The 22,777-nt window shown below is 46.7% G+C and overlaps 1 protein-coding gene across 5 annotated transcripts in view; it reads left to right on the top strand.

Annotated features, from left to right (window-relative positions):
- The window catches only part of NOC2L (NOC2 like nucleolar associated transcriptional repressor), a 127,341-nt gene that overhangs the window by 72,215 nt on the left and 32,349 nt on the right, over window positions 1–22,777 (top strand). For all 5 annotated transcript variants that reach the window (XR_014551620.1, XM_083628624.1, XM_083628622.1 and 2 more), the window contains 8 exons: window positions 256–376; window positions 2,736–2,826; window positions 6,091–6,169; window positions 7,007–7,117; window positions 7,848–7,961; window positions 9,586–9,774; window positions 14,795–14,934; window positions 22,580–22,691. Coding sequence is in view for 4 of the 5 variants with exons in the window: in XM_083628624.1 (XP_083484750.1) it covers window positions 256–376; window positions 2,736–2,826; window positions 6,091–6,169; window positions 7,007–7,117; window positions 7,848–7,961; window positions 9,586–9,774; window positions 14,795–14,934; window positions 22,580–22,691 (957 nt within the window). In the remaining variant the exon portion in view is untranslated. The remainder of the gene's footprint in view (window positions 1–255; window positions 377–2,735; window positions 2,827–6,090; window positions 6,170–7,006; window positions 7,118–7,847; window positions 7,962–9,585; window positions 9,775–14,794; window positions 14,935–22,579; window positions 22,692–22,777) is intronic.

Below are 22,777 nucleotides of genomic sequence, written 5' to 3'. Positions count from 1 at the left end.
CGTTTTTTAAGGGTAGCGCTGATTAAATTGGGGTGCTGATCACCTGTCCTTGGGCCCATCCTATAGCAAGTATCCTAAGAAAACATGCAGCACGCTCCCTTTGGTGTTAATATCTAGCCAAAGGTGGCTGAACTGTTACACCCTGGGACTGTCGGTTTCTACATTCCTCGTCTTAATTTTTAATGACGTGAAGAAAGCTGTATCTGTCTGTCTCTCCTTAATCATCTTCCCATTGCTCTGTCCTCTTTTCTCCAGAAGCAGCTCACAGCAAAGCTCTTCCATGAGATCACCCAGGCTTTCAAAGCCTGCGTGGTAACAGCCAAGGGGGATGCCTCGGGGCTGGAACCTGGCAAGTACAAAGTCACTGATGGCACAGGTGAGCTTCCAGCACTTCTCATGCTTGCCTTTTGCCCCTAGTGGTGATAGAGAACCTACTCATGCAGCCAAGTCAAGTGTCACGCGGGTTTACTGGACTGTACCATTCGCAATAGAGGAGGATGAAAGGGGAGCGGTCATAACTCAGTGGCAGAGCATCTGATTTGCTTTCAGAAGGTCCCAGGTTTCATCCCTGCATCTCCTGATGGGCCTGGGAGATACTCCCTTCCTGAAACCCTGGAGAGCTGCTGCCAGTCAAGGTAGACAGTACTGGGGTGTATGGGCCAGTAGTCTGACTCTGCGTAAGGCAGCTACCTTTGTTCATGTATTTGAAATCCATCAGGAAACAAACCTGTTACATCTAGAAAGTGGCACATCAAAGAGACGGCTGATCCAGAACCCTAAACTGCTAGTGTTCTCTATGCAAGGACTATAATGTCTGGTGTCGGGGTGTGTGGGTGTCATTATTTTTTATTCCTTTATTTGAAGATTCCTAAAATAATTAGGAGCTACAGTAAGATGAAACAGGAAAAAGGGGTAGATTAAATAAGCAGCAGAAGCGCAATGACAAACATTTCTGCAGTTGCACACCTGGTACTATATAAAAGGGCTGGGTCACCCTTTGGGAAAAGCCTTCCCAAACCAAAATGCATGCAAGTCGTTAAAATCTGAAGTTGTCCCTTCTGCAGTTTGGATGGCGTAGTCCAAAAAGATCTTGTGCCATGTGATTCTGCTGCTGCAAGTGCAGCTCAAAGTAGCATCACCAGGAACATTCTTCCTTTGTTTATTATGTACTGTTCGCTCTACCAGTATCAGAGGAGGCTTAACTGCTGCCTCTCAAACTTTGCCTCTAAGGTGAGATTAAGTAGGAGGACCCCCATATTCCCTTGTGCCGGCAGGGTGTCCACTGAGAGCTCACTTCCTTTCTGTAAAGGTGGCTGCAGTCAGTTCCCTCTGCCCCTGGGGAAGTGCTGTAGCGAAGGGGCAAAGCACCTGCTTTGGGAGAAGGTCTCAGGTTCAGTTCCCAGTGGCATCTCCCAAGCAGAGCTGGGAAAAGATCCCTCTTTGAAACTCAGGAGTGCTGCTGCTAATCAGTGCAAAGAGTTCTGAGCTGGGTGGACAAATTACCAGGCACCATATAAGGCAACTTCCTATGTTAAAGGGTGGGAAATATAAAACAGCATATAGTACAATATGCTTATCTAGTAACTTGTTAAAAATAGAAATAATAAGGGCATGTCCACCCAACGAAAAGATGAGCACTGCCAGAGAGGCCTGTATAGTTATCATATTATCCTGTACATTGGTACCTCTAGTTACGGACTCATATTATCCTGTACAGTGGTACCTCTAGTTACGGACTCGATCCATTTTGGAGTGCCGTTCGTACCCCGAAAAGCCCATAACTAGAGCACCGCTTCTGTGCATGTGCGATAGAGCGCTTCTGCGCGCACACACGTGCAGCGAAACCCGGAAGTATACATTTCCGGGTTTGCTGCGTTTGCAAGCCGAAAAGACGCAACATGAACCTAACGCAACACGAGGTATGACCGTATAAAGGGTATTTAAGAGCTACCCCTCTGGCTATACAGGAGCCATTCCAGTAGGGGGAGCCAAAGGATCATCAGTTATTGCTAAAACTTGGTAGTGCTATTTCACCTACCCAAATGGTTCTGCAGGGGATGCTCCACACATTCTGATATACTCCTTGTTTTTATGTGTGTGTGTTTGTGTGTGTGTACACACACCCACACCCACACACCCACACCCACACCCACACCTCTGAGTTGTGTTCAAGGGTTAATAATTGGCCCAGTAGGTGCATGCATTCATTTAGGCAGCTGGGCATTTTGCAAAATGATTTGTTTGTTTGTTTATAACAGGGCAGTCAGGTAGGTCTTGAGATAAAAGATGCAAATGTTTTCAGACTCGCATGCAAATTGGGATTTTACTTCTTTTGTGTGATTCTTAAGTGTTAGATGCTGCTGACCTTCCAGTTCATTCTATTTAATAGTGCTGCCCCACTTTTTTTAACCCCCCTTTAAAGTTCCTTGATCAATTTAAGTCCTGTTCTCATCTTCCCACACCCATTCGCCCCCTTTTTACCAAAAGTTGTGCCGTGTATCCTCATCACCTTGAGGACTGGGATCTTGCTTTTTAAGCAAAATAAGTTCTCACTGAGATTCCTAGGAGGGTTGATGTCAAATTAATCCTAATTGCAGAGGTTTAGAGATAAAACACACATGTGTGCGCGCACAAACACACATACACAGCCCTGTGTGTGATCAAAACTGCTTTGTTCCTTACTGCAAAGGAAGTGTTATGTCTGGTTACATAGGTTTGTTTTCTGTCCTGTTTAGTGTTCAATACCCTGGTGTCCTTCTGCATTCGCGATCTGTTTAAACTGCTGCAGAAATTGCTTCAGGTGAAAGCTGCAAAAAACAAATCCAAGTAAGTTTTGGTTTTTTTAATTGGAGGATAAATCTTGTCAGTGACTACTAACCACCATGGCTATGTCTCATCTCCACTGCTGGAGGCAGAATGCCTCTGAACGCCAGTTGCTAGGAATTGCATCTGAGGAGAGTTGCTGTTGCTTTCAGATCATGGATATTGTTTAGTCGTTTAGTCATGTCCAACTCTTTGTGACTCCATAGACCAGAGCACACCAGGCACTCCTGTCCTCCACTGCCTCCCGCAGTTTGGTCAAACTCATGCTGGTAGCTTCGAGAACACTGTCCAACCATGTCGTCCTCTGTCGTCCCCTTCTCCTTGTGCCCTCCATCTTTCCCAACATCAGGGTCTTTTCCAGGGAGTCTTCTCTTCTCATGAGGTGGCCAAAGTATTGGAGCCTCAGCTTCAGGATCTGTCCTTCCAGTGAGCACTCAGGGCTGATTTCCTTCAGAATGGATAGGTTTGATCTTCTTGCAGTCCATGGGACTCTCAAGAGTCTCCTCCAGCATGGATGTAGTCTTCTCAATAAAATCATAGAATTTTAGCATTGGAAGGGACCCCAAGGGTCATCTAGCCCAACCCCCTGCAATGCAGGAATCTCAGCTGAAGCATCCGTGACAGATGGCCATCCAACCTCTGCTTAAAAGCCTCCAAGGAAGGGAAAGTCCACAACCTCCCAGAGGAGACCGTTCCACTGTCGCACAGCTCTTGCTGTCAGAAAGTTCTTCCTGATGTTTAGTCGGAATCTCATTTCTTGTCACTTGAAGCCCATGGAGCAGCTGGTGAGGATTTTGGACTAGATAGGCCATTGGCCTGATCCAGCAAGTCTCTGTTTAACCCCCACCCCATGGTTTTTTTTTAAAGAATGCTACAGATCTTTGGGTGTCTGACTTCCCAGATTCTTGTCATGGCATAGAACACAACTGCTTTATAATATGATTGTGGGACATCCAGAAAGGGACTTGGATAGCTATCCACATAATTGGCGACAAACTTTATGTTTTGGCGATTTCTTTGGCCTGCTTCTGCTGTCAAATGCATCTTCTCCAGCACTCTGTTCAAATGGTAATTTTTGGATCACAACTAGGATTGTCCTCGGTATCACTTGATGCTCTTGCTCTCATTTTGAAAACACATCTATTTTATCTTTCTCTCTGTCTGTCTATGTGTGTGTGTGTTGTTTTTTCCTTTGATTGCCCTTGAATCTTCCCATCGTCTCCTCGTACCTTGGTTTACGAACTTAATCTGTTATGGAAGTCCGTTCTTAAACCGAAACCATTCTTAAACCGAGGCACGCTTTCCCTAATGAGGCCTCCCGCCGCCGGTGCCCTTCCACCATTCAGTTTCTGTTCTTAGACTGAGGTAAAGTTTGTAGACTGAGGTAAACTTCTGGTTTTGCGGAAGTTCGTAACCTGAGTTGTTTGTAAACAGGGCTGTTCTTAAACTGAAGTACCACTGTATTGGTGTTCACTCATTTTATGGATTTGTAGCAACCATAAAACAGTAATCAAAACTGTACTTGGAGAAGAAGAGAGCACAGAAATTATGGAGAGAATTTCATAGAAATGAAAGTTAGTTTATGGCAGCCTTGCCCAACCTGGTGCCCTTCGATTGTCTTGGACTACAACTGTCCTTGGCTCCAGCCAGTATGCTTTGGCTGATGCTGATAGGAGTTGTAGCCCAAAAATGGTCTGGCTCTGTCTAAGCCACCTTCCTATGTTGCTGTCAGAGCGCTGGGGGCACGTGAGGTGCTGTACCATCTGCCAGTGGCTGGGTGCCCTGTTCCAGGCACCTTTCCGTCCCCTTGCAATCTGTTACTTCTCTTCTCAAATGTTCTGGCTATCCCCAAGAAACCCTCATGTCATCAGAGCTCAAGGATCATGGTGCACTCAGAGTGAGAGAGGTGGCTGAAGGTTTGTCTGGGAGTCGGGGTTGGATTTTCTAGCTCCAACAGGGAATGAATGCAAACAGCTGGGTTAGTGGAGGGTACAATTAATCCTTTATTGCTTGCCGCGGGCATTTGATTCTCCTGCATTCTTTGGCGCTGCCATCCGATCTGGCTGGGTTTTTGGGGTTGGGTGTGTGGGATTAGTGTTGCATGCATGCTTTTCTGCACATGAACTTGGCTTCTGGGTATGCTTGGCAGCTGTCCTGAACTAAACAAGGTCAGACCAGGTTAGATGAAAAGAGGCCTCCCACTCAAGAGCATTTTAAAATTTTATTTCATCGAATTCATATACTGCTTAATTGTAAGAAGCAATTGAACCTCAAAAGCTGTTTACAGAAAGAATGAAACAATGGAATAATCGATGAAAACAACTATTTAAAACATAAAAACATAATCAAAATGCCTGCCAACATTCTACATGTCCCGATGGTTGTGCCTAAATAAAAATGTTTTAGCAGGTGTCAGAAAGAGTACAGTAAAGGTGCCTTCCTATGGTCAATAGGCAGGGAGTTCCAAAGTTGGTTCTACTCAGAGTAGACCAGTTGAGATTGTTGAGCATGATTTAATTATTACAGTGGGTTGGCTCTGAGGAGACATCAGTTGGATGCAACCTGGGCTGACCAGTTAAATTCTGCTAGTACTTAAAAGGTCCTGAGTTCAAATGTCAGGCCAGCTATGGATTCGCTGGATGGTGTTGAACAAGTTATTCACGCCCTCTCTGCCTCTGCTCCCTTACTATAAAATAGGTGTGGCATCTCCCTGTCTCCAAGGCCTGTAGTGAAATCGAGGTAACAACTGAAGTTTACCACGACAGCATGCTATAGATGGCATATTTTATCTACACGGTTGTGTGCATAGTCTGTGCTGCTATTTTTATTTTTTTTTAGGGTTCCTGCCAAGAAAAGCCAAATTCTCAAGACTTCAGCTAAACTTTGCAGATTTAGCACATTTTATGCTAAATTTCAGTGGCCATTGTCCAGACACTTTGAAGTCAACCTTTCTAGCGACGAGGGCTAGAAGCTTGTTTTAAAATGAAACTCTGGGAGGGGTGGATTGGAAGGTTGTGGTTCTCAGGATACTGATTTCTGCACCGAATTCTGTGAGGTGGTCAATTAAGTTTTACTCGAGTAGAACGAACACCACTAAGTGAGGTCCGTTAATTTCAATAGGTCTGTTCTGAGTTGAGTAACACCTTCTGTGTCCCAAGTCCATGATGGACTCACCTCCGCATATAAACACACGGGAAGGCTGCCACCAATTTTCATCTTGCGCTGCTATGCCTAAATAACACACAATGTATTTCTTTTGTTTTTTAGGATGGTCCTTCCCTCTTCCAGTCCGCTTTGGGGAAAACTTCGCTTAGACATCAAAACTCACCTTGGCTGTACCATCCAGGTAAAAGGTGGGGGGAGTTGATGGACTTCTGTTTAAAAAACTGCATCCGTCTCTCCTCATCCCTGTGACAGTACCTTGTATGGAGTCAGACCACTGATGCCATCTAGCTTAGTATTGTCTGCACTGTTTGATAGCAGCTCTCTCCAGGGTGGCAGACGGGGGACATTCCCAGCCCTAGCTGGAGACGTCGGGGATTGAACCTAGGACCTTCTGCATTCAAGGCAGATGATGTACCGCTGCGATATGCCCCTGCCCTTAAGAGATAGTGATGTAGGAAGCTGCTTTACACTGAGCCCATTGCACAATCATGCTTTGTTGACTCTTGGCTGGCAGCGGCTCTGCAGGGTTGCAGAGAGGGAGCCTCTCCCAGCCACACCTGCAGATGTTGGGGATTGAACCTGGGGTCTCTTGTGCGCAAAGCAGATACTCCACCACTGAGTGATGCCCTTCCACAAGTTACATCAGGTAGCAGGCTCTGAGCTCTGTCCCAGGGCAGTTGTGTCTGTTGTGACCAATGGGCAGAGGATGGAGTGAGCTCTGGAACAGATAAACTATAGTTGTTGCCTCCAGGGGAAAGCAAATCAGGCCTGCAATTGTGGTTTGGCTGCTTTACTCTTGGAAGCTCAAACCTTGGTTTGGGGTGGGTGGGTGGAGGTCCTCAATTGCAGTTAGTGGAATCCAATGTTTGGCTTGGTCCCTCGGTTGAACATTGTGGAAGGAGGGGCACTTGTGTGCCTCTGACCAGCTTAAGAGATAGATGTACAATTTGGTGAGATTGCAGCTTGTGAGTCTCACCCAGGTTTTAATGCTTCCCGCACATTCTGCCCATTTCTGCAGCTCCTCTCATGTTTGACAGAAGCCTCTGTGGGAGCGGCTGTCCTACAGCATGTCAGCTCCATCGTGCCTTATTTCTTGACTTTTCCAAAACAAACTCGGATGCTGCTCAAGGTGAGTTCGGCAGCTGGTGCTTTATTTATTTATCTAGTTTTAATGCTGCTCTTCAACCAAAAAAGCAGAATAAATACTCCCATAGCGGCTTACAAATGTCAGCGATAAGTGATAAGACAGTGCCTTCTAATCTAAAAAGACACGGCACAAAAGGAAAGGTGGTTGGGAGGGAGGAGGAATGAAGTAAACCCAGGCAGAATTTCTTAATTCAGAGGCAGCCTTTGGATGTTGTTGAACTAACAACTCCAGCCATTCTGGCCAGTGGTCAGGGATGATGGGAGGTGTAGTCCAGAAACTCCTGGAGGGCACCACATTGGCAACTTTGATCTTAAGTTCTTTTAGAAAAGGAAGAAATACTCTCTGAAAGTAGCATTAGAAGAGGCGCTCACTCCTGTGTGAGAGAGGAGATGGTAGTGTTCCTCAGAAGCTGCTTGCCAACTATTGTTTTGTAAGAAAATAAACATAATGAGTCAATAATTAGATTAAAAATATTCCCCCAGTTATCAGAATATTATCAGTTGATACACACCTACAACTGATTGACTAAGTGTGGCAGCCCTATTTATATTAATATTCATTGTTGTTTGCTCTCCCTTCACCCTAAGCTTCCAGGACAGGTTGTATGGATAACAGAGGTGGTCTGTGTTTTGAGATTGGGTGGAAGCTAGTGGACTGGGAACCTGTCTGCTGGTCTCTGTGTGCATTTCTTAATTCTTTTCTTTATTTCCAGCAAGCTACCCGTCTCTGGAGCACAGGCGAGGAAACCGTCAGGGTGCTGGCTTTCCTGGTGCTCAACAAAATCTGCCGGCATAAAAAAGATGTCTACTTGAACCCAGTTCTCAAGGTAAGGTGGTGGAGAAAAGCCACCTCTACGTATGCATGCCATACTATTGATGGGAAGGCATTGGTCCCCTATTGTCTACTGTGAGTCAAAAGGCTCAGGATCATGACGGGGGAACCTGCAGCCCTGAAGATGATCATGGATTCCCACCAGCCCCAAACAGCATGGTTAGTGCTCAGGAATGATGGGAGTTGTAGTCCAGTGATACCTGGAGGGCCACAGGTGCCATGGCCCCAGAAGCTGGCCCCTCTTACTCCCCTAAAGAAGACATGGATGAGGAGGAAATACACACTGCTGCACGCCATGGGCGTAGCCAGGGAAGTGCAACTACCCCCCCCCAAATATCAAGTAAATAAATAAAAAATACTTAACTAATTGACCGATTGCATCACAGGTAACCTGGTTCTGCGCTCCCTATATAAAGTCTCTCCCCACCACCACCCTAATCCTGGCTATGCCTATGCTCCACACCCCTTCATGCCCCTGCCGTGGCCTGAGGATAGAGCACTCCCCATAACACCCCTGTCCGTTCTGTACCGTAGAAGTCAGTGCCTGCAGAATCAGATTTTTAAGCCAGCTTCAGAGTACACAAGGAGGTTGGTCCAGCAGTAGTACAGTAATACCTCCATGAACGTCCGCCTTGTCTAGCGTCCGTTCTGGCAACCGGAATGGGTTACTTCCAGATTTGCCGCTTGCGCATGCGCAGAAGCGCTAAATCGTGCTTCATGCATGTGCAGAAGCGCAAACTGCTCTGTGCGCATGCACAGACGTCGCACTTTGCCCTGCGTCCTTTTCAGCTAGCGGCTGGGGCCCTGGAACAGATCCCGGCCGCAAAACAAGGTATGACTGTAGAGGCCTTGCTGCCATACGCTCAGGGCCTTGGCTGAAACAATGTCTTTCCATAGCTCAGTCACCAGGGACTACTGGGAGCGGACCTTGGTCCTGAACTGCCTTGATTCCTCTTCCCTACACTGCCCTGGACTTCCTTTTTGCCTGCTCAGACTTGCCCTTCTTAATCTGTTCACTGCCTTCACTTACCTGGCTAGCACCAAGCCCTGCTAGAACAGGATATATATGAATGAATGAATGTTTTTTGATGGTCAGAGGCCTATAAAGTAGAGCAGGATAAAAGCTCCCACCTGCCCCTCCTTTAGATCTGATGGCAGCTTCAAACAGTGGGCACAGTCAGATATGGGCCTCCATATACTTTGCTGCTGCTTTTTAAAACCATGGCAAGTTGGCCTTCCGGGGTACCTATTGAAGCACAGCAGTGTAAAAAAGAAAGAAAAGAAAACTATTATTTTCCAAGAAGCCTTCTAAGTAGAGGATCTTTTTTTTTTTTTATCTCAGTCGGCAACCGTATTGGATTTGAAATTCTTTTTCTACATTTAAGTTTAAGGCGCATGCATTTTTAGGGACTACTGTTGATTTGAATTATCTTTTGAATGGTTTTTAATGCTTGTTTTTAACGGCCTTTAATTGAATGGCTTTAATGTATTCTTGCCAGACGCTCAGAGGTTTTATATTACAGTCAAGTGGCCTATATACTTTTTGTTAAAATTAAATAAACTTTGTTCTGGTTTCCTCCAACCCCCTCCCCCCGCAAACTCCACCTTTTCCTTTATAGCAAATGTATATTTCCTACGTGAAGAACTCCAGGTTCACCTCCCCCAATGTCCTCCCTATGATCAACTTCATGCAACGGACTTTGACGGAGATGTACTCCCTCGACACCTCCGTCTCCTACCAGCATGCCTTCGTCTACATCCGCCAGCTGGCCATCCATTTGCGCAGTGCCATGGCCATGAAGAAGAAGGCAAGTTACAATGCTGCTTTCCAAATGTCTGGTGTGACCGCATTTGGAATACTGTGCACCGTTCTGGTCGCCTCAGCTCAAAAAGGGTATCGTAGAGCTTTGAAAAGGTTCAGGAAAGGGCAACCAGAATGATCCAGAGGAGAGGTTTTCAACCTTTTTGACCAACTTCTGCGGCACCCCTGTGGGGCTCAGGAGCCCAGTTACGTCGCCCCTTGCCTGCAGAGCTGGCAGCCTCTCACTCCTCCCTTGTGGAGTGTTCCCTCAGCCTCCTCTTCCCTCTCCTTGGGAGTCCTCTGGGCAGCTGCTGATGCCGTCCTTGGTCTCTGAGCTGCCCCCCTTGCCCCAAAGAGAGGTGCCTCCTCAGGCTGCCCCTGAGGGGCCTGGGACTTGCCTGTCCATTCCAAACAGCAAGGGCTGGCTGGGCTCCCTCGCCTGCTTGCTTGCTTACTCTGAGGCTGCCTCAGCTCCTGGCAACCAGCACCTCTTGGCCAGCCCCAGAGGCAACATTCGCCCATGGAGTTTGTAGCCAAGGCTGCTGCAACCAACAGCTGTGCAAGCCTTTGGGAGGCAGAGACGTGAGAGGGCATCAAGAGGAGGGAGGGAAAGAGAGACAGAGGCCAGTGTTGCCCGTGGCACCCCTGACCATAATTCAGGGCATGCCAGGGCACCACAGGAATTGAGCCACTTTCTGTGAGGAAAGATTGCAGCATTTGGGGCTTTTCAGAAAACACAAGTAAGAGGTGACATGGTAAGTGAAGAGGGAGACGTTTTTCTTCCTGTCTCATAGCACTAGGTGAGATATCTTTGTTCAGTTCTGTGTGGACTCACACACCAGTCCACTGGTCAAGCTGCAGAGAGAGCATGGGAGGGTCGCTTTCCCTAACTTCCTGTCCCAGCACTTCCTGTTTCCTGTCTAGGTCCTGAATCTCCCCATTTAGTTCCATTGCTCAAGATACACCTGGTGTATAACTTATCGACTGTCTACACTTATCGACTGTCTCCATACCTTTAAAGCACTTTCTTACCCTCAAGGAATTCTGGGCACTGTAGTTTCACCTAGCAGGAATTGCTGAGTTGCAGTTCCCCTTAACAAACTACAGTGCCCATATTTCTTTCAGAAAAAAGGATGTGCCTCAAATGTGCTTTAAAGTTACAGTGTGTACGCAGCCTTAGAGAGGTGCTGATATTTTTTGTTTATCTGTCGCTTGGTCTTTATTGAGGGTGGGGTGTGGAATAAAAAAAGATATCCCTCACAACAACAGCCTGGCTTCATCAGCTGTCTTCTGATCTGGCGTGTCTTCTGTTGATGTATGAAATCTGCATTTCATCGCATTAACCGAAAGCCCCACCAAGTAGCAAAGAAGATTATAGAGTCTCCCCACTTTGTCCTCCCCCCCAAAAAAACCCATTTTCTTTTTGGCAACCTGTCATTTGCCCCCATTTTTGTATCTCTTGCAGCCTGGGTCCTCCTAGACCCCATTAGAGCTGTGTGTCTCCTGTTCTACTCCCGCCACTCAGCCACCAGAGGAAAAGTAAGATAGGGTGGGAGAGAGCAGGTAATTCCACCCTCCCTATCCCTTTCCATCCCCAGATTGGGGTCTCATCCAGTCTGACGTGGACTTAATGCAAGGCAAATTGCTAATCCCCTCTTTATTGGTGTTTTAAAGTAAACAATACCGACACAGATTAGTGGGTTGATTTACACCCCTGGTGCTTGCAGGGGTTGGTTACCATGTTAAGCCTTCTCTCTCCCCCCCTTCCCAAAAGATGCTCAGACATGGCAGATAAGCTGAGGAGAGATAACCAAAGTCTAGGACCTTAATTGGATCTGTTTGGCTTCTCAGACCCTCAGCCGTGAGCCAGACAGGACCCAAATCCAGTTAGTTCCACGGTGGGAGAGGCAGTTCAGAGCGAGGGAGGCACAGATTAAATTTCTGTCGGTCCCGAGTTATTGTTACTGCCCATCTTGATAATGCATCCATTTTACAATTCAAGTGGCAAATAGGTAAATGATGGGGAAAGACAGAAGCATAGGAAGCTGCCTTTATCCTGATTCGGGCCACTGGTCCTTCCAGCTCAGTATTGAGATTCCTGCATTGCAGGGGGTTGGACTAGATGATCCTTGGGATCCCTTCCAACTCTATGGTTCCATAATTGGCAACAGAGTTTCAGGATATCAGGCAGTAGTCTCTCCCAGCCGTACCTGGAGATGCTAAGGATTGAACCTGGGACCTCCTGCATAAGAAGCAGGTGCTCGTGTCACTAAGCTGCATTCCTTCCCTTAAGACAGGCATCCCCAAACTTGGCCCTTGAGATGTTTTCAGACTAGAATTCCCTTCATCCCTGACCACTGGTCCTGTTAGCTAGGGATGATGGGAGTTGTGGTCCCAAAACATCTGGAGGGCTGAGTTTGGGGGTGCCTGCCTTAAGGCATAGGGAGCTGTCTGTTAGATCACTGGTTCCTCAGTATGGGCTACGCCAGTGTTTCTCAAAGTTAAGTCTCCAACTTCCATCATCCCTAACCACTGGTCCTGCCAGCTAGGGATGATGGGAGTTGTAGTCCAACAACAGCTGGAGACCCAACTTTGAGTAACACTGGTCTACTCTGACTGACTGAGGCTCTCTAGGGTCTCAGGCAGAAGTCTCTCCCAGCCGTACTTAGAGATGACATTCAAGAGGGAACCTGGGATTTTTGCATGCAAAATAGATGCTCTGAACATGAGCTATGGCCTTTTTCCCCATGCAAAAGTAACAGGGGTTTTTTTGCGCTTGTGCAGCCTATTTTGAGTGTTCGTAGCCTTTCTTGCAATATTACGATCTTACGGTGACAACCACATTATATTTTTATTTTATTTGCTTAGGTTTAGTCAATATATCCCTCTTTAAAAACCAAAAACCACAAAGCAATTTACAGCTAAAGTAAGAAAACAAAAAAATGAAAATCACGTAAACATTGTTAAAACGGATTTTAACAGTGCAATATTTATTTACTTATTTGTTTTTTACATTTGTATCCCACCTTCCCTCAAAGGAGCTCAAGGTGGCGTTTTGCTTGACAATAAAAGAAGCAAAAAAATACAGCACAGCTGAATGATAAACAAGCAGAAATTGAATACAATAACACAGATCTTAAAACAGTATTAAAGCGTGAAAACCAACAGGAATTAAAAACTGCCAAGAGATAATAAATAGACCAATTTGGGAAGGTGTGGGAGGAAAGAAAAAGTTTTCTATGAATGCCAGAAACATAACAAAAGTTTTTGGTGTGCTTTGAGTCTAAATGAATGTGAATGTAAGATATGAACTTTCTGACAGAGGAGCTGTTTGGCAGTTGGGTGGCTGGCCTTGGAAGGCGGTGGACTCTCTTTCAATGAAAGTTCTAAGCAGAAGTTCGGTGGCTGTCTCTCAGGGATTCTTTCGCTGTGATCCCTGCATTGCAGTTCCAGTTCTAGAAGTCTAACAATTGAATAACCAAACAAAGGAGGTCTTGCAAAGAGAAATGGGAATGCAAAACCTACCCCCCGCCCCCCAGCTCTTGCACATACCTGCAGTCACATCTTACCTCCATCAACCCCATATCTTTAAAGCGGTATTATACCACTTTAAAGAGCCTCCTTCTGCAGTGTTGGATGGCAGGTTGAGAGGAGTTCCCTACCAGGACAGACTTTGCTCATGTGCTCGAGACATCGATTCCATAAAACATATTTTGTTGCTCTGTGCAAAATATGAGCAAGCCAGGGCTGAACTGATATTACCCTTGCTGGTACCTTTCCCGGGAAAATCAGAGGCTATGTCAGGTTCCTATTGGAAGACCGGACAAATGCTAGAACATTAGCAGTGGCAAAGTTTTTATCGGTGGTTGCAAGAACCAATGATCCCTATATTCTGAACAAAATGCTTGTTTAACCTGGAGGCAGGCTGTATGAATTGTGTATTGCTTTGTAACGATTTGTTGGGTCTCTGGACCGTAATAAAGATTGTTGTTGTTAAAGAGCCATGGCTTCCCCAAAGAATTTTGGGGCCTGTAGTTTAACGTTATTAAAGGTTATCGGTGGAGGAACCAGCACCCCCAAGTGGCAGAAAAAGTGAGATGGTTCAGGCAGAGTTTTAAAATGCCTAGGATTTTTAATTTTTTTCTTCAAGTGGTGCTTCTTTAATCAGTCACAAAAATGGCAATGGATGCCAGGCTCCATAGTCAGGCCTAAGGCAGATGTGAGGCTGTCCAGTAGACAGGGATTATGTTATAATTCAGTGACATCTGGAGGGCCACAGGTTCCCTATCTAGGAGCTAGGAGCACCATGCAGGAAGGAGGTTCCATGCTGTGTCTCTGCATGAGTGCCTGCTCTGGCTCTCATTAAAATGGGGAAGTGGAAACTGTGGCCCTCCAGATGTCGTTGGACTCCCAGCTCCCACCAGATCATTGACTTAAGGCAGTGTTTCTCAAACTTCAGCTGATGTTGGACTACAACTCCCATCATCCCTAGCTAGCAGGACCAGTGGTCAGGGATACCTCAAGTTGTAGTCTAAGAACAGCTGGAGACCCAAGTTTGGGAAACACTGAATAAGATATTGGGAGCAAGAAATGATAAGAAGTGACAATTGTGCTTTTTAAACTTTGTAAACAGCTTTGAGAGCCTGATGGTCAGAAAGCAGGATATGCAATTCATATTTGCATTGATTCTGCATTGCATTTGAAATTGTTACATTGGGGCCTGCAAAAACTATTTTGCCCCTCCCGCATTCTGCTGTTTTAGTGACGTTATGGTCACTTCCAGGTTCGGTGCCGTGCAGTTGGGTTCATGTCAACCGGGAGTTGCCTCTATATCTATTGTATATATATTTCTATCATCCAACGAATTCAATATGTTTTTATAGGAATGTGATTTGTAAATGCAGCTAAATGGTAAATAAATAATATGAATAAGATCCTCTCCCCCCCCTTTCAAATTGTATAAATTATGTTTCTTCGGTGCCCTCTGTTAGAAGATCTCTCTATTTACCTCTTTCCTCACCCTTCAGGAAAACTACCAGTCTGTTTACAACTGGCAGTATGTCCATTGCCTGTACTTCTGGTGTCGGGTCCTGAGCACCATCCACCCGAACGACATCATGGAGCCTTTGATCTACCCGTTGACCCAAGTCATCATAGGCTGCATTAAGTAAGTCTTTTGTTTCCTCTGTGTCAGGCTTGCCTTTCGAAACCTATGTCTTCATCTCCCACCTTTCCTTCGAGGTGCTCAAGCTGGCGAAGAAAGTTCTCTTATGTCTTCTGTTTTATCCTGTCCCCTGTTTCCACTTTATTCTCACAGCAACCTTGTGAGGTAGGTCAGGCTGTGAGTCACACCCAATGAGCTTTCTGGTCTAATGGGGCAATTAAATCCTGGTCTCTCAGGTCCTAGTCCGACGCTCTAAGTGCTATGATGTATGGCTCTCAAAACATACAAGTCCACTCTCAAAATATATTAATTTAGGAAAAGCGGGTGGAGGAATGGCGATGGGACCCCCAGTCCCTTGGATTCAGGAACAGCACCTGTGGTGGTCATGGCATCTACTTCAGTGGGCCCTCGGACCCAGGCTCCTCCATCTGGGTCAGTTAGCTGAGAACCAGGAACTGGTCAACTCATCTGCCGCTGGCACTCTAGTCTCTGTCTCAGCTGGGCTCCCTCCTCTTCCAACTCCCAAGGCAATGACATCTCCTGGTTGACCTGCTCATGGACATTGGTCTGCCATCTGGGCTTCATTTGGAGTTTTGAGAAAGTGACGCATGTGCCAGTCTCAAAATGTCTGCTGGGAGGTGGGTGGCATGTTGCAAAATGGCCACCACGTTGAAAGAAGGGGGTAGGGGGAGAGAGGACCAACAAAAGTAGGGTGGGCAATCCCAATCCTGCACAGCTGCCCTATGGGGGGGGGGAGAAATCTATACATCAGCCACTCACTGAGGCCACATCTGCACTATGAATTTAAAGCAGTATCATGCCACTTTCAAGAGTCACGGTTTCCTCGGAAAAATCCTGAGAAGTGTAGTTTGTGAAGGGTGCCCGGAGGCATTAGGAGACCCCCTATTCCCCTCCCAGGGATACAATTTCCAGAGTGGTTTAGCAATCCCTTTTCCCTGGAATTCTTGCTCTGTGAGAGGGAAAAGGAGTCTCCTAACAACTCTTGGCTCCTTTAACAGATCATTGTTCCCCGAATGCTTTGGGAGAAGTGATGAGTGGTATCATATGGTTTTCAGCCCATATTGCAGACAGGGTAAAAAGGAAGCTCTTTGCACCTGCAACGAAAAAGAGGGCAGGCATCCAATCCTGGCACCCGGTGAAATGTGGGCATGTTTAAGGGGGCATGTTCAGTGTTGGAGAGGCTGAGCCCTTGCTGAAATTTTGAGGGTTAATTTACTGAGGCTTTTTGTGGGCATTATAGGACATACCAGCGGGCACACTGGTGCCCATGGGCACCATGTTGGCAGCTCTCCCTGGGTTAGAATATCATAAACCAGCACAAGCGCAAAGTATCTAAAATGAGTGATGGCCCCTGAAAAGAAGCCGCTTGAGATTTGTTGATGCTCTTGACATATTTCTGCAAACCTATACCTGTATGAAGAACCCTGAATGTTTTTGTTATTTGAAACACACACATAACACACTCAGGCCCACACCAGCTGATTCCGTGCTTTGGGACCACACTTGGAGGCTAATGGGTGTGCAGTAAATTTTCTAAAACTCCAGCAATCTCCAGAAATCCTGTTAATGCCGTGTCCAGATTGCACGGTTGGTTTAAAAAAAAAACACCTACGTTGCTTGCGTTTCCAGGCTCCTCTGAGTGTTGATGAAGATAAACAGGTTTAAACGATTTCCAGAGCTTGCCTCTCCCCCCCCTTCAATCTCTCTCTTTCCCTCACCCCCCGAGATGTCTTTCCGTCACTTAAGCGGGGCTTTTAATTGTCCTGCGGACGAGCTGAGGCAGTTTTCCACCTGTCTAAGCAGATAAATCAGCTGCCTCTGAGGCCTCCCGGAAAGGTGAGCTCAGCAGGTCCCTGGGAGGAGAGGAGCGGAATTTTGCTGGTGACTGTCACATAAGAGGACGGCTCTTGGGATGGTGTGCAAAAGTTGTTTTTTTAAAAAATCAGGCCCTAAAAGCTTTGAAAATGGAGGGTGTTTGTATCTAGAGAGAGCAGCTTGAATTTTTAAAAGTTCGCACAAACGTTAGAAATCAGGTATGCTGTTTATTCTAGATGCAGAATATGGATGGAGCATGAAGAGGTCCTTGTTCCATCCATATTCTGCATCTAGAGTAACCCGTGCAGATCAGTTGTTTGCATTTGTACAAACTTTTTAAAAATTCAAACTGGTCTCTTACGAATGTTTAAAAGGGCTGTACCTCAGTCAGTTAGAGCATCTGTCTTGCATGCAGAAGACCCCAGCTTCAGTCTCTGGCATCTCCAGGTAGAATTGAGAGAGAGCCCTGTCTGAATCCCTGGGGAAAGCCACTGCCAGTCAGTGTAGACAGTACTGAGCTAGGTGGACCAATGTTTTGACTCGTCAAGCTTTTCCCTTAAGACATAGGAATGGAGGAAGTTGCCTTATATTGAGCCCATCTCAAAAGACATTGGTCCATCTATCTTGGTATTGTTTACAGTGAAGGCAGCAGCTCTCCAGAGATTCAAGCAGGGTTCTCTCCCAGCCCTACCTGGAAAATACAAAGTGCTGAACCTGCAGCCATCTGCCGAGCCTCAAAATGGCACTAAGAAATTGAATAGTTTTCAAATACAGCTCCTGCAAAATAGTAAAAAGCAACATGAGTTTTCAGCTGAAAACAGCCTTCCAGTGCAGCTCTGGAAATTTGGTTCATCACCTGTCTCACGTGAGGGTAAAGTTTGACCCTACAGATGCTTATGAACTGCACCTCCCATCAGTCCTGGCCATTGACCATGAAAAAACAATACAGTCGTACCTTAGTTGACAAATGCCTTGTGACTCGAATGTTTTGGCTCCCAAACGCCACAAACCCAGAAGTGAGTGTTCCAGTTTGTGAACGTTCTTTGGAACCCAAATGTCTGACACTGCTTCCGATTGGCTGCAGGAGCTTCCTGCAGCCAATCAGAAGCCGTGCCTTAGTTTCCGAACGTTTTGGAAGATGAATGGACTTCCAGAAAGGATTCCATTCGACTTCTGAGGTACCACTGTACCTGTACCACTGAGGTACCTTGGGTTAAGAACTTAATTTGTTCTGGAGGTCTGTTCTTAACCTGAAACTGTTCTTAACCTGAGGTACCACTTTAGCTAATGGGGCCTCCCACTACAGCCGTGCCACCACCGAGCGATTTCTGTTCTCATCTTGAAGCAAAGTTCTTAACCCGAGGTACTATTTCTGAGTTAGCACAGTCTGTAGCCTGAAGCGTCTGTAACCTGAAGTGCCTGTAACCCGAGGTACCACCGTATTTGATAAAGATCGATTTCTTAATGCCTTTCAATCCCTACCCCCCTCTACACCACAGTGGCTTTTCACAAGTTGTTGACTTTAAATGTGAGGAGAGGGGTGGAAAAGAAAAGAAAATGGCAGCAGATTTTAGAAGGAACGCTTCTGGCTTGTTTTAATTTTAAACATCGGGCGGGGAGGGGGGGTTGAGAAGCGCACCATGCTGGTTACTTTTTTTGCCCAGAAGGTGGCGCTTCGCCCTCGAGAAACGGAGCCGCGGAAGAAACGAGAGTGGAAGCTAATGCCGTCCGCGGGAGCTCTCTTGCTTCAGGCAGGAACCAGGGCAGAATTTTAAATGTGCTTAAACAAGATAACTAGGCAGCACAGGGGTTGCCGACAGAAGCTGGAATTAACTCCTTTCGCCCGCTGCCTCCGAAGGCCCCCCACCCTCTGGCGCATGGTGGAGGGGGGGGGCTCGTCGGCCTTCGTTTCCTGCGGTTTGACAGAGATTTGAGGGAAGAGTTGTGGGGCAGGAATGTGGGCCTGGGGGTTCAAGAGTGCTGTGTGCGGCTGCCAGAATGGATTTTGGCTGTCGCTGTGTTAAAAAAACAATGCTTTGCCAAGAACAAGTGTGTGTGTGTGTGTGTGTGTGTGTGTGTGTGTGTGTGTGTAGTTAGGACTGAGAAGAATATAAGGGCGGCTGGGGGGGCGGGTTGTCTCTCCAGGTTAATCGCATGTACCCAGAACCACCCTTCTTCTTTTCTCTTCAAATGTTACGTTGTAATGCCATCTTTTTTTCTTTTAAAATGGAATTATTTCTGAGGTGCCTCTCGCCGAAAATACTTTTCCCAAAGATGCCAACCGGGCAGGCGGTTTGAATGTGGTTCATTTGTCGTTGACACCAACCGCACCGCAACCACATTCAGACATGATGCTAGGCTTGTTCACACATTACCCTGAACACAGGTACAAGCTGTCGCTACATATATAGGCGTTTGTGTGGAAGTGGGCACACTTGCCTAGCTGAGGTGCTGCCACTGTTAATATTTTCTGCAAAGAGCTCAAGGTGGCATACACCTCCCCCCCCTCCACAACAACCCTGTGAGGTAGATGTAGGCTGAGAGGCAGCAACTGGCCCAAAGGCACCAACTGATCTTCATGGCTGAGTGCGGATTGGAACCCAGATTTCCCTAGTCCTACTCCAGCACCCTAAACACTGTGCAGCACTTGTTCTCAAATGTACACAGACAAGACACCGGTTGAACATTGTGTGTAACTTACTGCTCAAGTGTGCAGTTCAACTGTTTTGTGTCCTCAGGTACACAACTGTACACCCCTACTGTATTCACAGAATTCCAGAATGTTTTAATAAGCTTTTGCCCCACAAATATAACTGCAGCTACTGCTCCTCTTGGTAATTTTCTTGGTTGAGAGTAATGTAGGGAGCTTAGTGTTGCCTACACTGGCTGGCAGCCGGTAAACATTTATGCTTTGCGGGTTCTGTGTATATAGGAGGTGTATCATTGCTTGGCAGATGCCAACCAGGAACACAGGAAGCTCCCTTTATGCTGAGCCAGACCACTGGTCTAGCTAGCTCAGTGTTGTTGACACAGACAGGCTCTCCAGGGTTTTAGACAGCAGCCATCTCCAACCCTACCTGGAAATAAATAAATAAATTTATTTATTTATTTATTTATTTATTTATTTGCATTTATATCCCACCTTTTTCTCAAAGAGCTTGAAAGTGGCGTACAAGGTTCTCTCCATCACAACTACCCTGTGAGGTAGGTTCAGCTGAGAGATTGTGACTGGCCCAAGGCCAGCCAGTGAGCTTCAAGACTGAGTGGGGGATTTGAACCCTGGTCTCCCAGGTCCTAGCCCAGGGGTCAGCAAACTTTTTCAGCAGGGGGCCGGTCCACTGTCCCTCAGGCCTTGTGAGGGGCCGGACTATATTTTGAAAGGGGGGAAATGAACGAATTCCTATGCCCCACAAACAACCCAGAGATGCATTTTAAATAAAAGCACACATTCTACTCATGTAAAAACACTCTGATTCCTGGATCATCTGCGGGCTGGATTTAGAAGGCGATTGGGCTGGATCCGGCCCCCGGAACTTAGTTTGCCTACCCATGTCCTAGTCCAACACTCTTAACCACTATGCCACACTGTCTCTGTGAGTAACACTAGGCTAGCCCAGTGTTTCCCAAACTTGGGTCTCCAGCTGCTTTTGGATTACAATTCCCATCATCCCTGACCACTGGTCTTCTAGCTAGGGCTGATGTGAGTTGTAGTCCAACAACAGCTGGAGACCCAAGTTTGGAAAGCACTGGGCTAGATGGATCAATGGTTTGAGTAGAAGACAGCTTCCCATGTATTAAAAGAAGGACTGTAGCTCAGTGGAAGAGCATCTGCCTTGTAAGCAGAAGGTTCCGGGTTCAATCCCTTTCATGTCTAGATTGGGCTACAAAAGATTCCAGGCCGGAAACCCTGGAGAGCAGCTGCCAGTCAGTGTGGACAATACTGAGCTAGTCCAAGTCGATAGAAGGCAGCTTCTGTGTTCCTCAGGCAACCACCTATCTCGTACTCCAGCCTTTCCCTGTCTCGCGGCTCACCGGTCAGCTGGTCCGGCGACAAACTCTCCTGGCACATACTTCATTCCAGGCCTGTCCCTCGCCGCTGGGAAGTTTTTAAGCCGGCTGTCGCCTTGCCTCGCTCTCTGAAATTAATGGCCTTGGTTTACAGTAAATCTATACCTTTTAACAGGTTTATCCCCCAATCAATTAATTCCTGTAGAAGGTTTTCGTCATCGCTTTCGCCGGTTGCCAGGTCTCGTGGGGCGGGAAAGTAGATTTATTTCCATAATGGATCCAGTGATAATTATTTCACTATTTGGCGGGTGGGTGGGTGGGGGTGAGGGTGAAGGGGTGGTGTGTGATTTATATGGTGCGGCTGATGCAGTTTCTCGCCCTCGTTGGTTTTTACAATCTCAGCAGTCGCCGTTGCCGTTTTGTGGGGGTGGGAGTGGGGAGCAGTGTAATGTGATTTGCTTCTCAGAACAAGAGCTGTGATCGGGGAATGACTTTGAAAAGTGGGAAGGACTTGCAGAGGGTGTAGAAGCAGGAAGAAAGGTGTGAGTTCCTGTAGATCTCTCCGTTTTTTTAAGCGGAGCAGTTGTTCTGGGATGGCGACCCTTGAACTCTGTCCCTGATTGTGCCAGGAATGGGGGAACTCTTGACCAGGCATAGGCAAACTCAGCCCTCCAGATGTTTTGGGACTACAACTCCCATCATCCCTAGCTATCAGGACCAGTGGTCAGGAATGATGGGAGTTGTAGTCCCAAAACACCTGGAGAGCCAATTTTGCCTATGCCTGCTCTTGACATTCCAGATGTTGTTAGGCTCCCAGTTCCCATCATCCCTGGCCATTGGCCATGCTAGTTGGGGTTGATGGGAGTTGAAGTCCAGTAATGCTTGGAGAGCCACAGGTTCCCCCATCCCTGTTTTGACAAGTCTTCAGATCAGCCACTCGTGCAGAGAGACGACAGGGAGGCACCTTCTCTGTTGCCTTTTCTGATGTGCCTGCTAAGCACATTTGTATTTCAACCCATCTTCTAAAAACTTTTTTGAAATCTGCTTTGGACTTGCAGGGATTTTACTTTATAGGCTGGTGTAGTTTTTAATCAGTTTTAATATTTATAATTGCTTTTTAAGCACTACTTTTATATATGCAGTAATTTCAGCTGTTTTTATATACGTAACTGCTATATATAGATGTCATAATAATAAAAAGGAAATGTTGCATTTCTAGTTTAATAAAATCCAGGGCAGAAACTCATGCAGAGACGTAACAGGGAGCCACCTTTCTGAGCAGTACTTCCCACTCCCAGAAGCCTCTAGTCCAGATGTGGGGAACTTCTGGTCCTCCTAATGCTGTTGGACTCCATCTCCCATCATCCCTGACTGTTGGCCATATTGCCTGGGGTTGAAGGGATCTGGGAGTCCCAACAACTTCTGGAGAGCTAAAGGCTCTCTACCCACCCTTGCTGTAAAGAAATAAAAATCAGTGGCTGAGGCCTTATTAGCTTAGTTTCTGTCTCATGGACTTTCAGGCCATGCTTTCAACTCCTTAGTGTTCATCCCTGGCTCAAATCAAACCGAAGTAGATGCAAAACTGCATTTTGCTTATGTTCATCCATTGTTGCTGTTCCTTTGCCTTGTCCTGCTGCTGCTGGTGGACAAAGTGTGCGTTAGAAGGCCTGTAGAAATACATGTGCAGCTGCTCTGCCAACAAATCAGTTCTCAGGTTTGGCTCTCATGGAAGAAACCTCTATAGCAGGATTGAGAGTTTTGATTCTGTGGCTGATGACCGTTCTCCTCTTTCTCTCCCTGCAAGGCTGGTGCCCACAGCTCGCTTCTACCCCCTGCGCATGCACTGCGCCCGGGCCCTGACCCTGCTGTCGGAGAGCACTCGGACATTCATTCCTGTCTTGCCCTTTATCTTGGAGGTGAGTGCTCTTTTCACCAGCGTGCATGGCGCAGTAATAAAATATAAAGCAGCTTCCTGTGTGTTCAGGACCTCTTCCAGGTGGGC

This window comes from Podarcis filfolensis, assembly GCF_964270895.1.
Source record: "Podarcis filfolensis genome assembly, chromosome: 8".
In the NCBI taxonomy this organism is placed as follows: domain Eukaryota; kingdom Metazoa; phylum Chordata; class Lepidosauria; order Squamata; family Lacertidae; genus Podarcis; species Podarcis filfolensis.
This window is presented reverse-complemented; position numbering and strand designations above follow the sequence as displayed.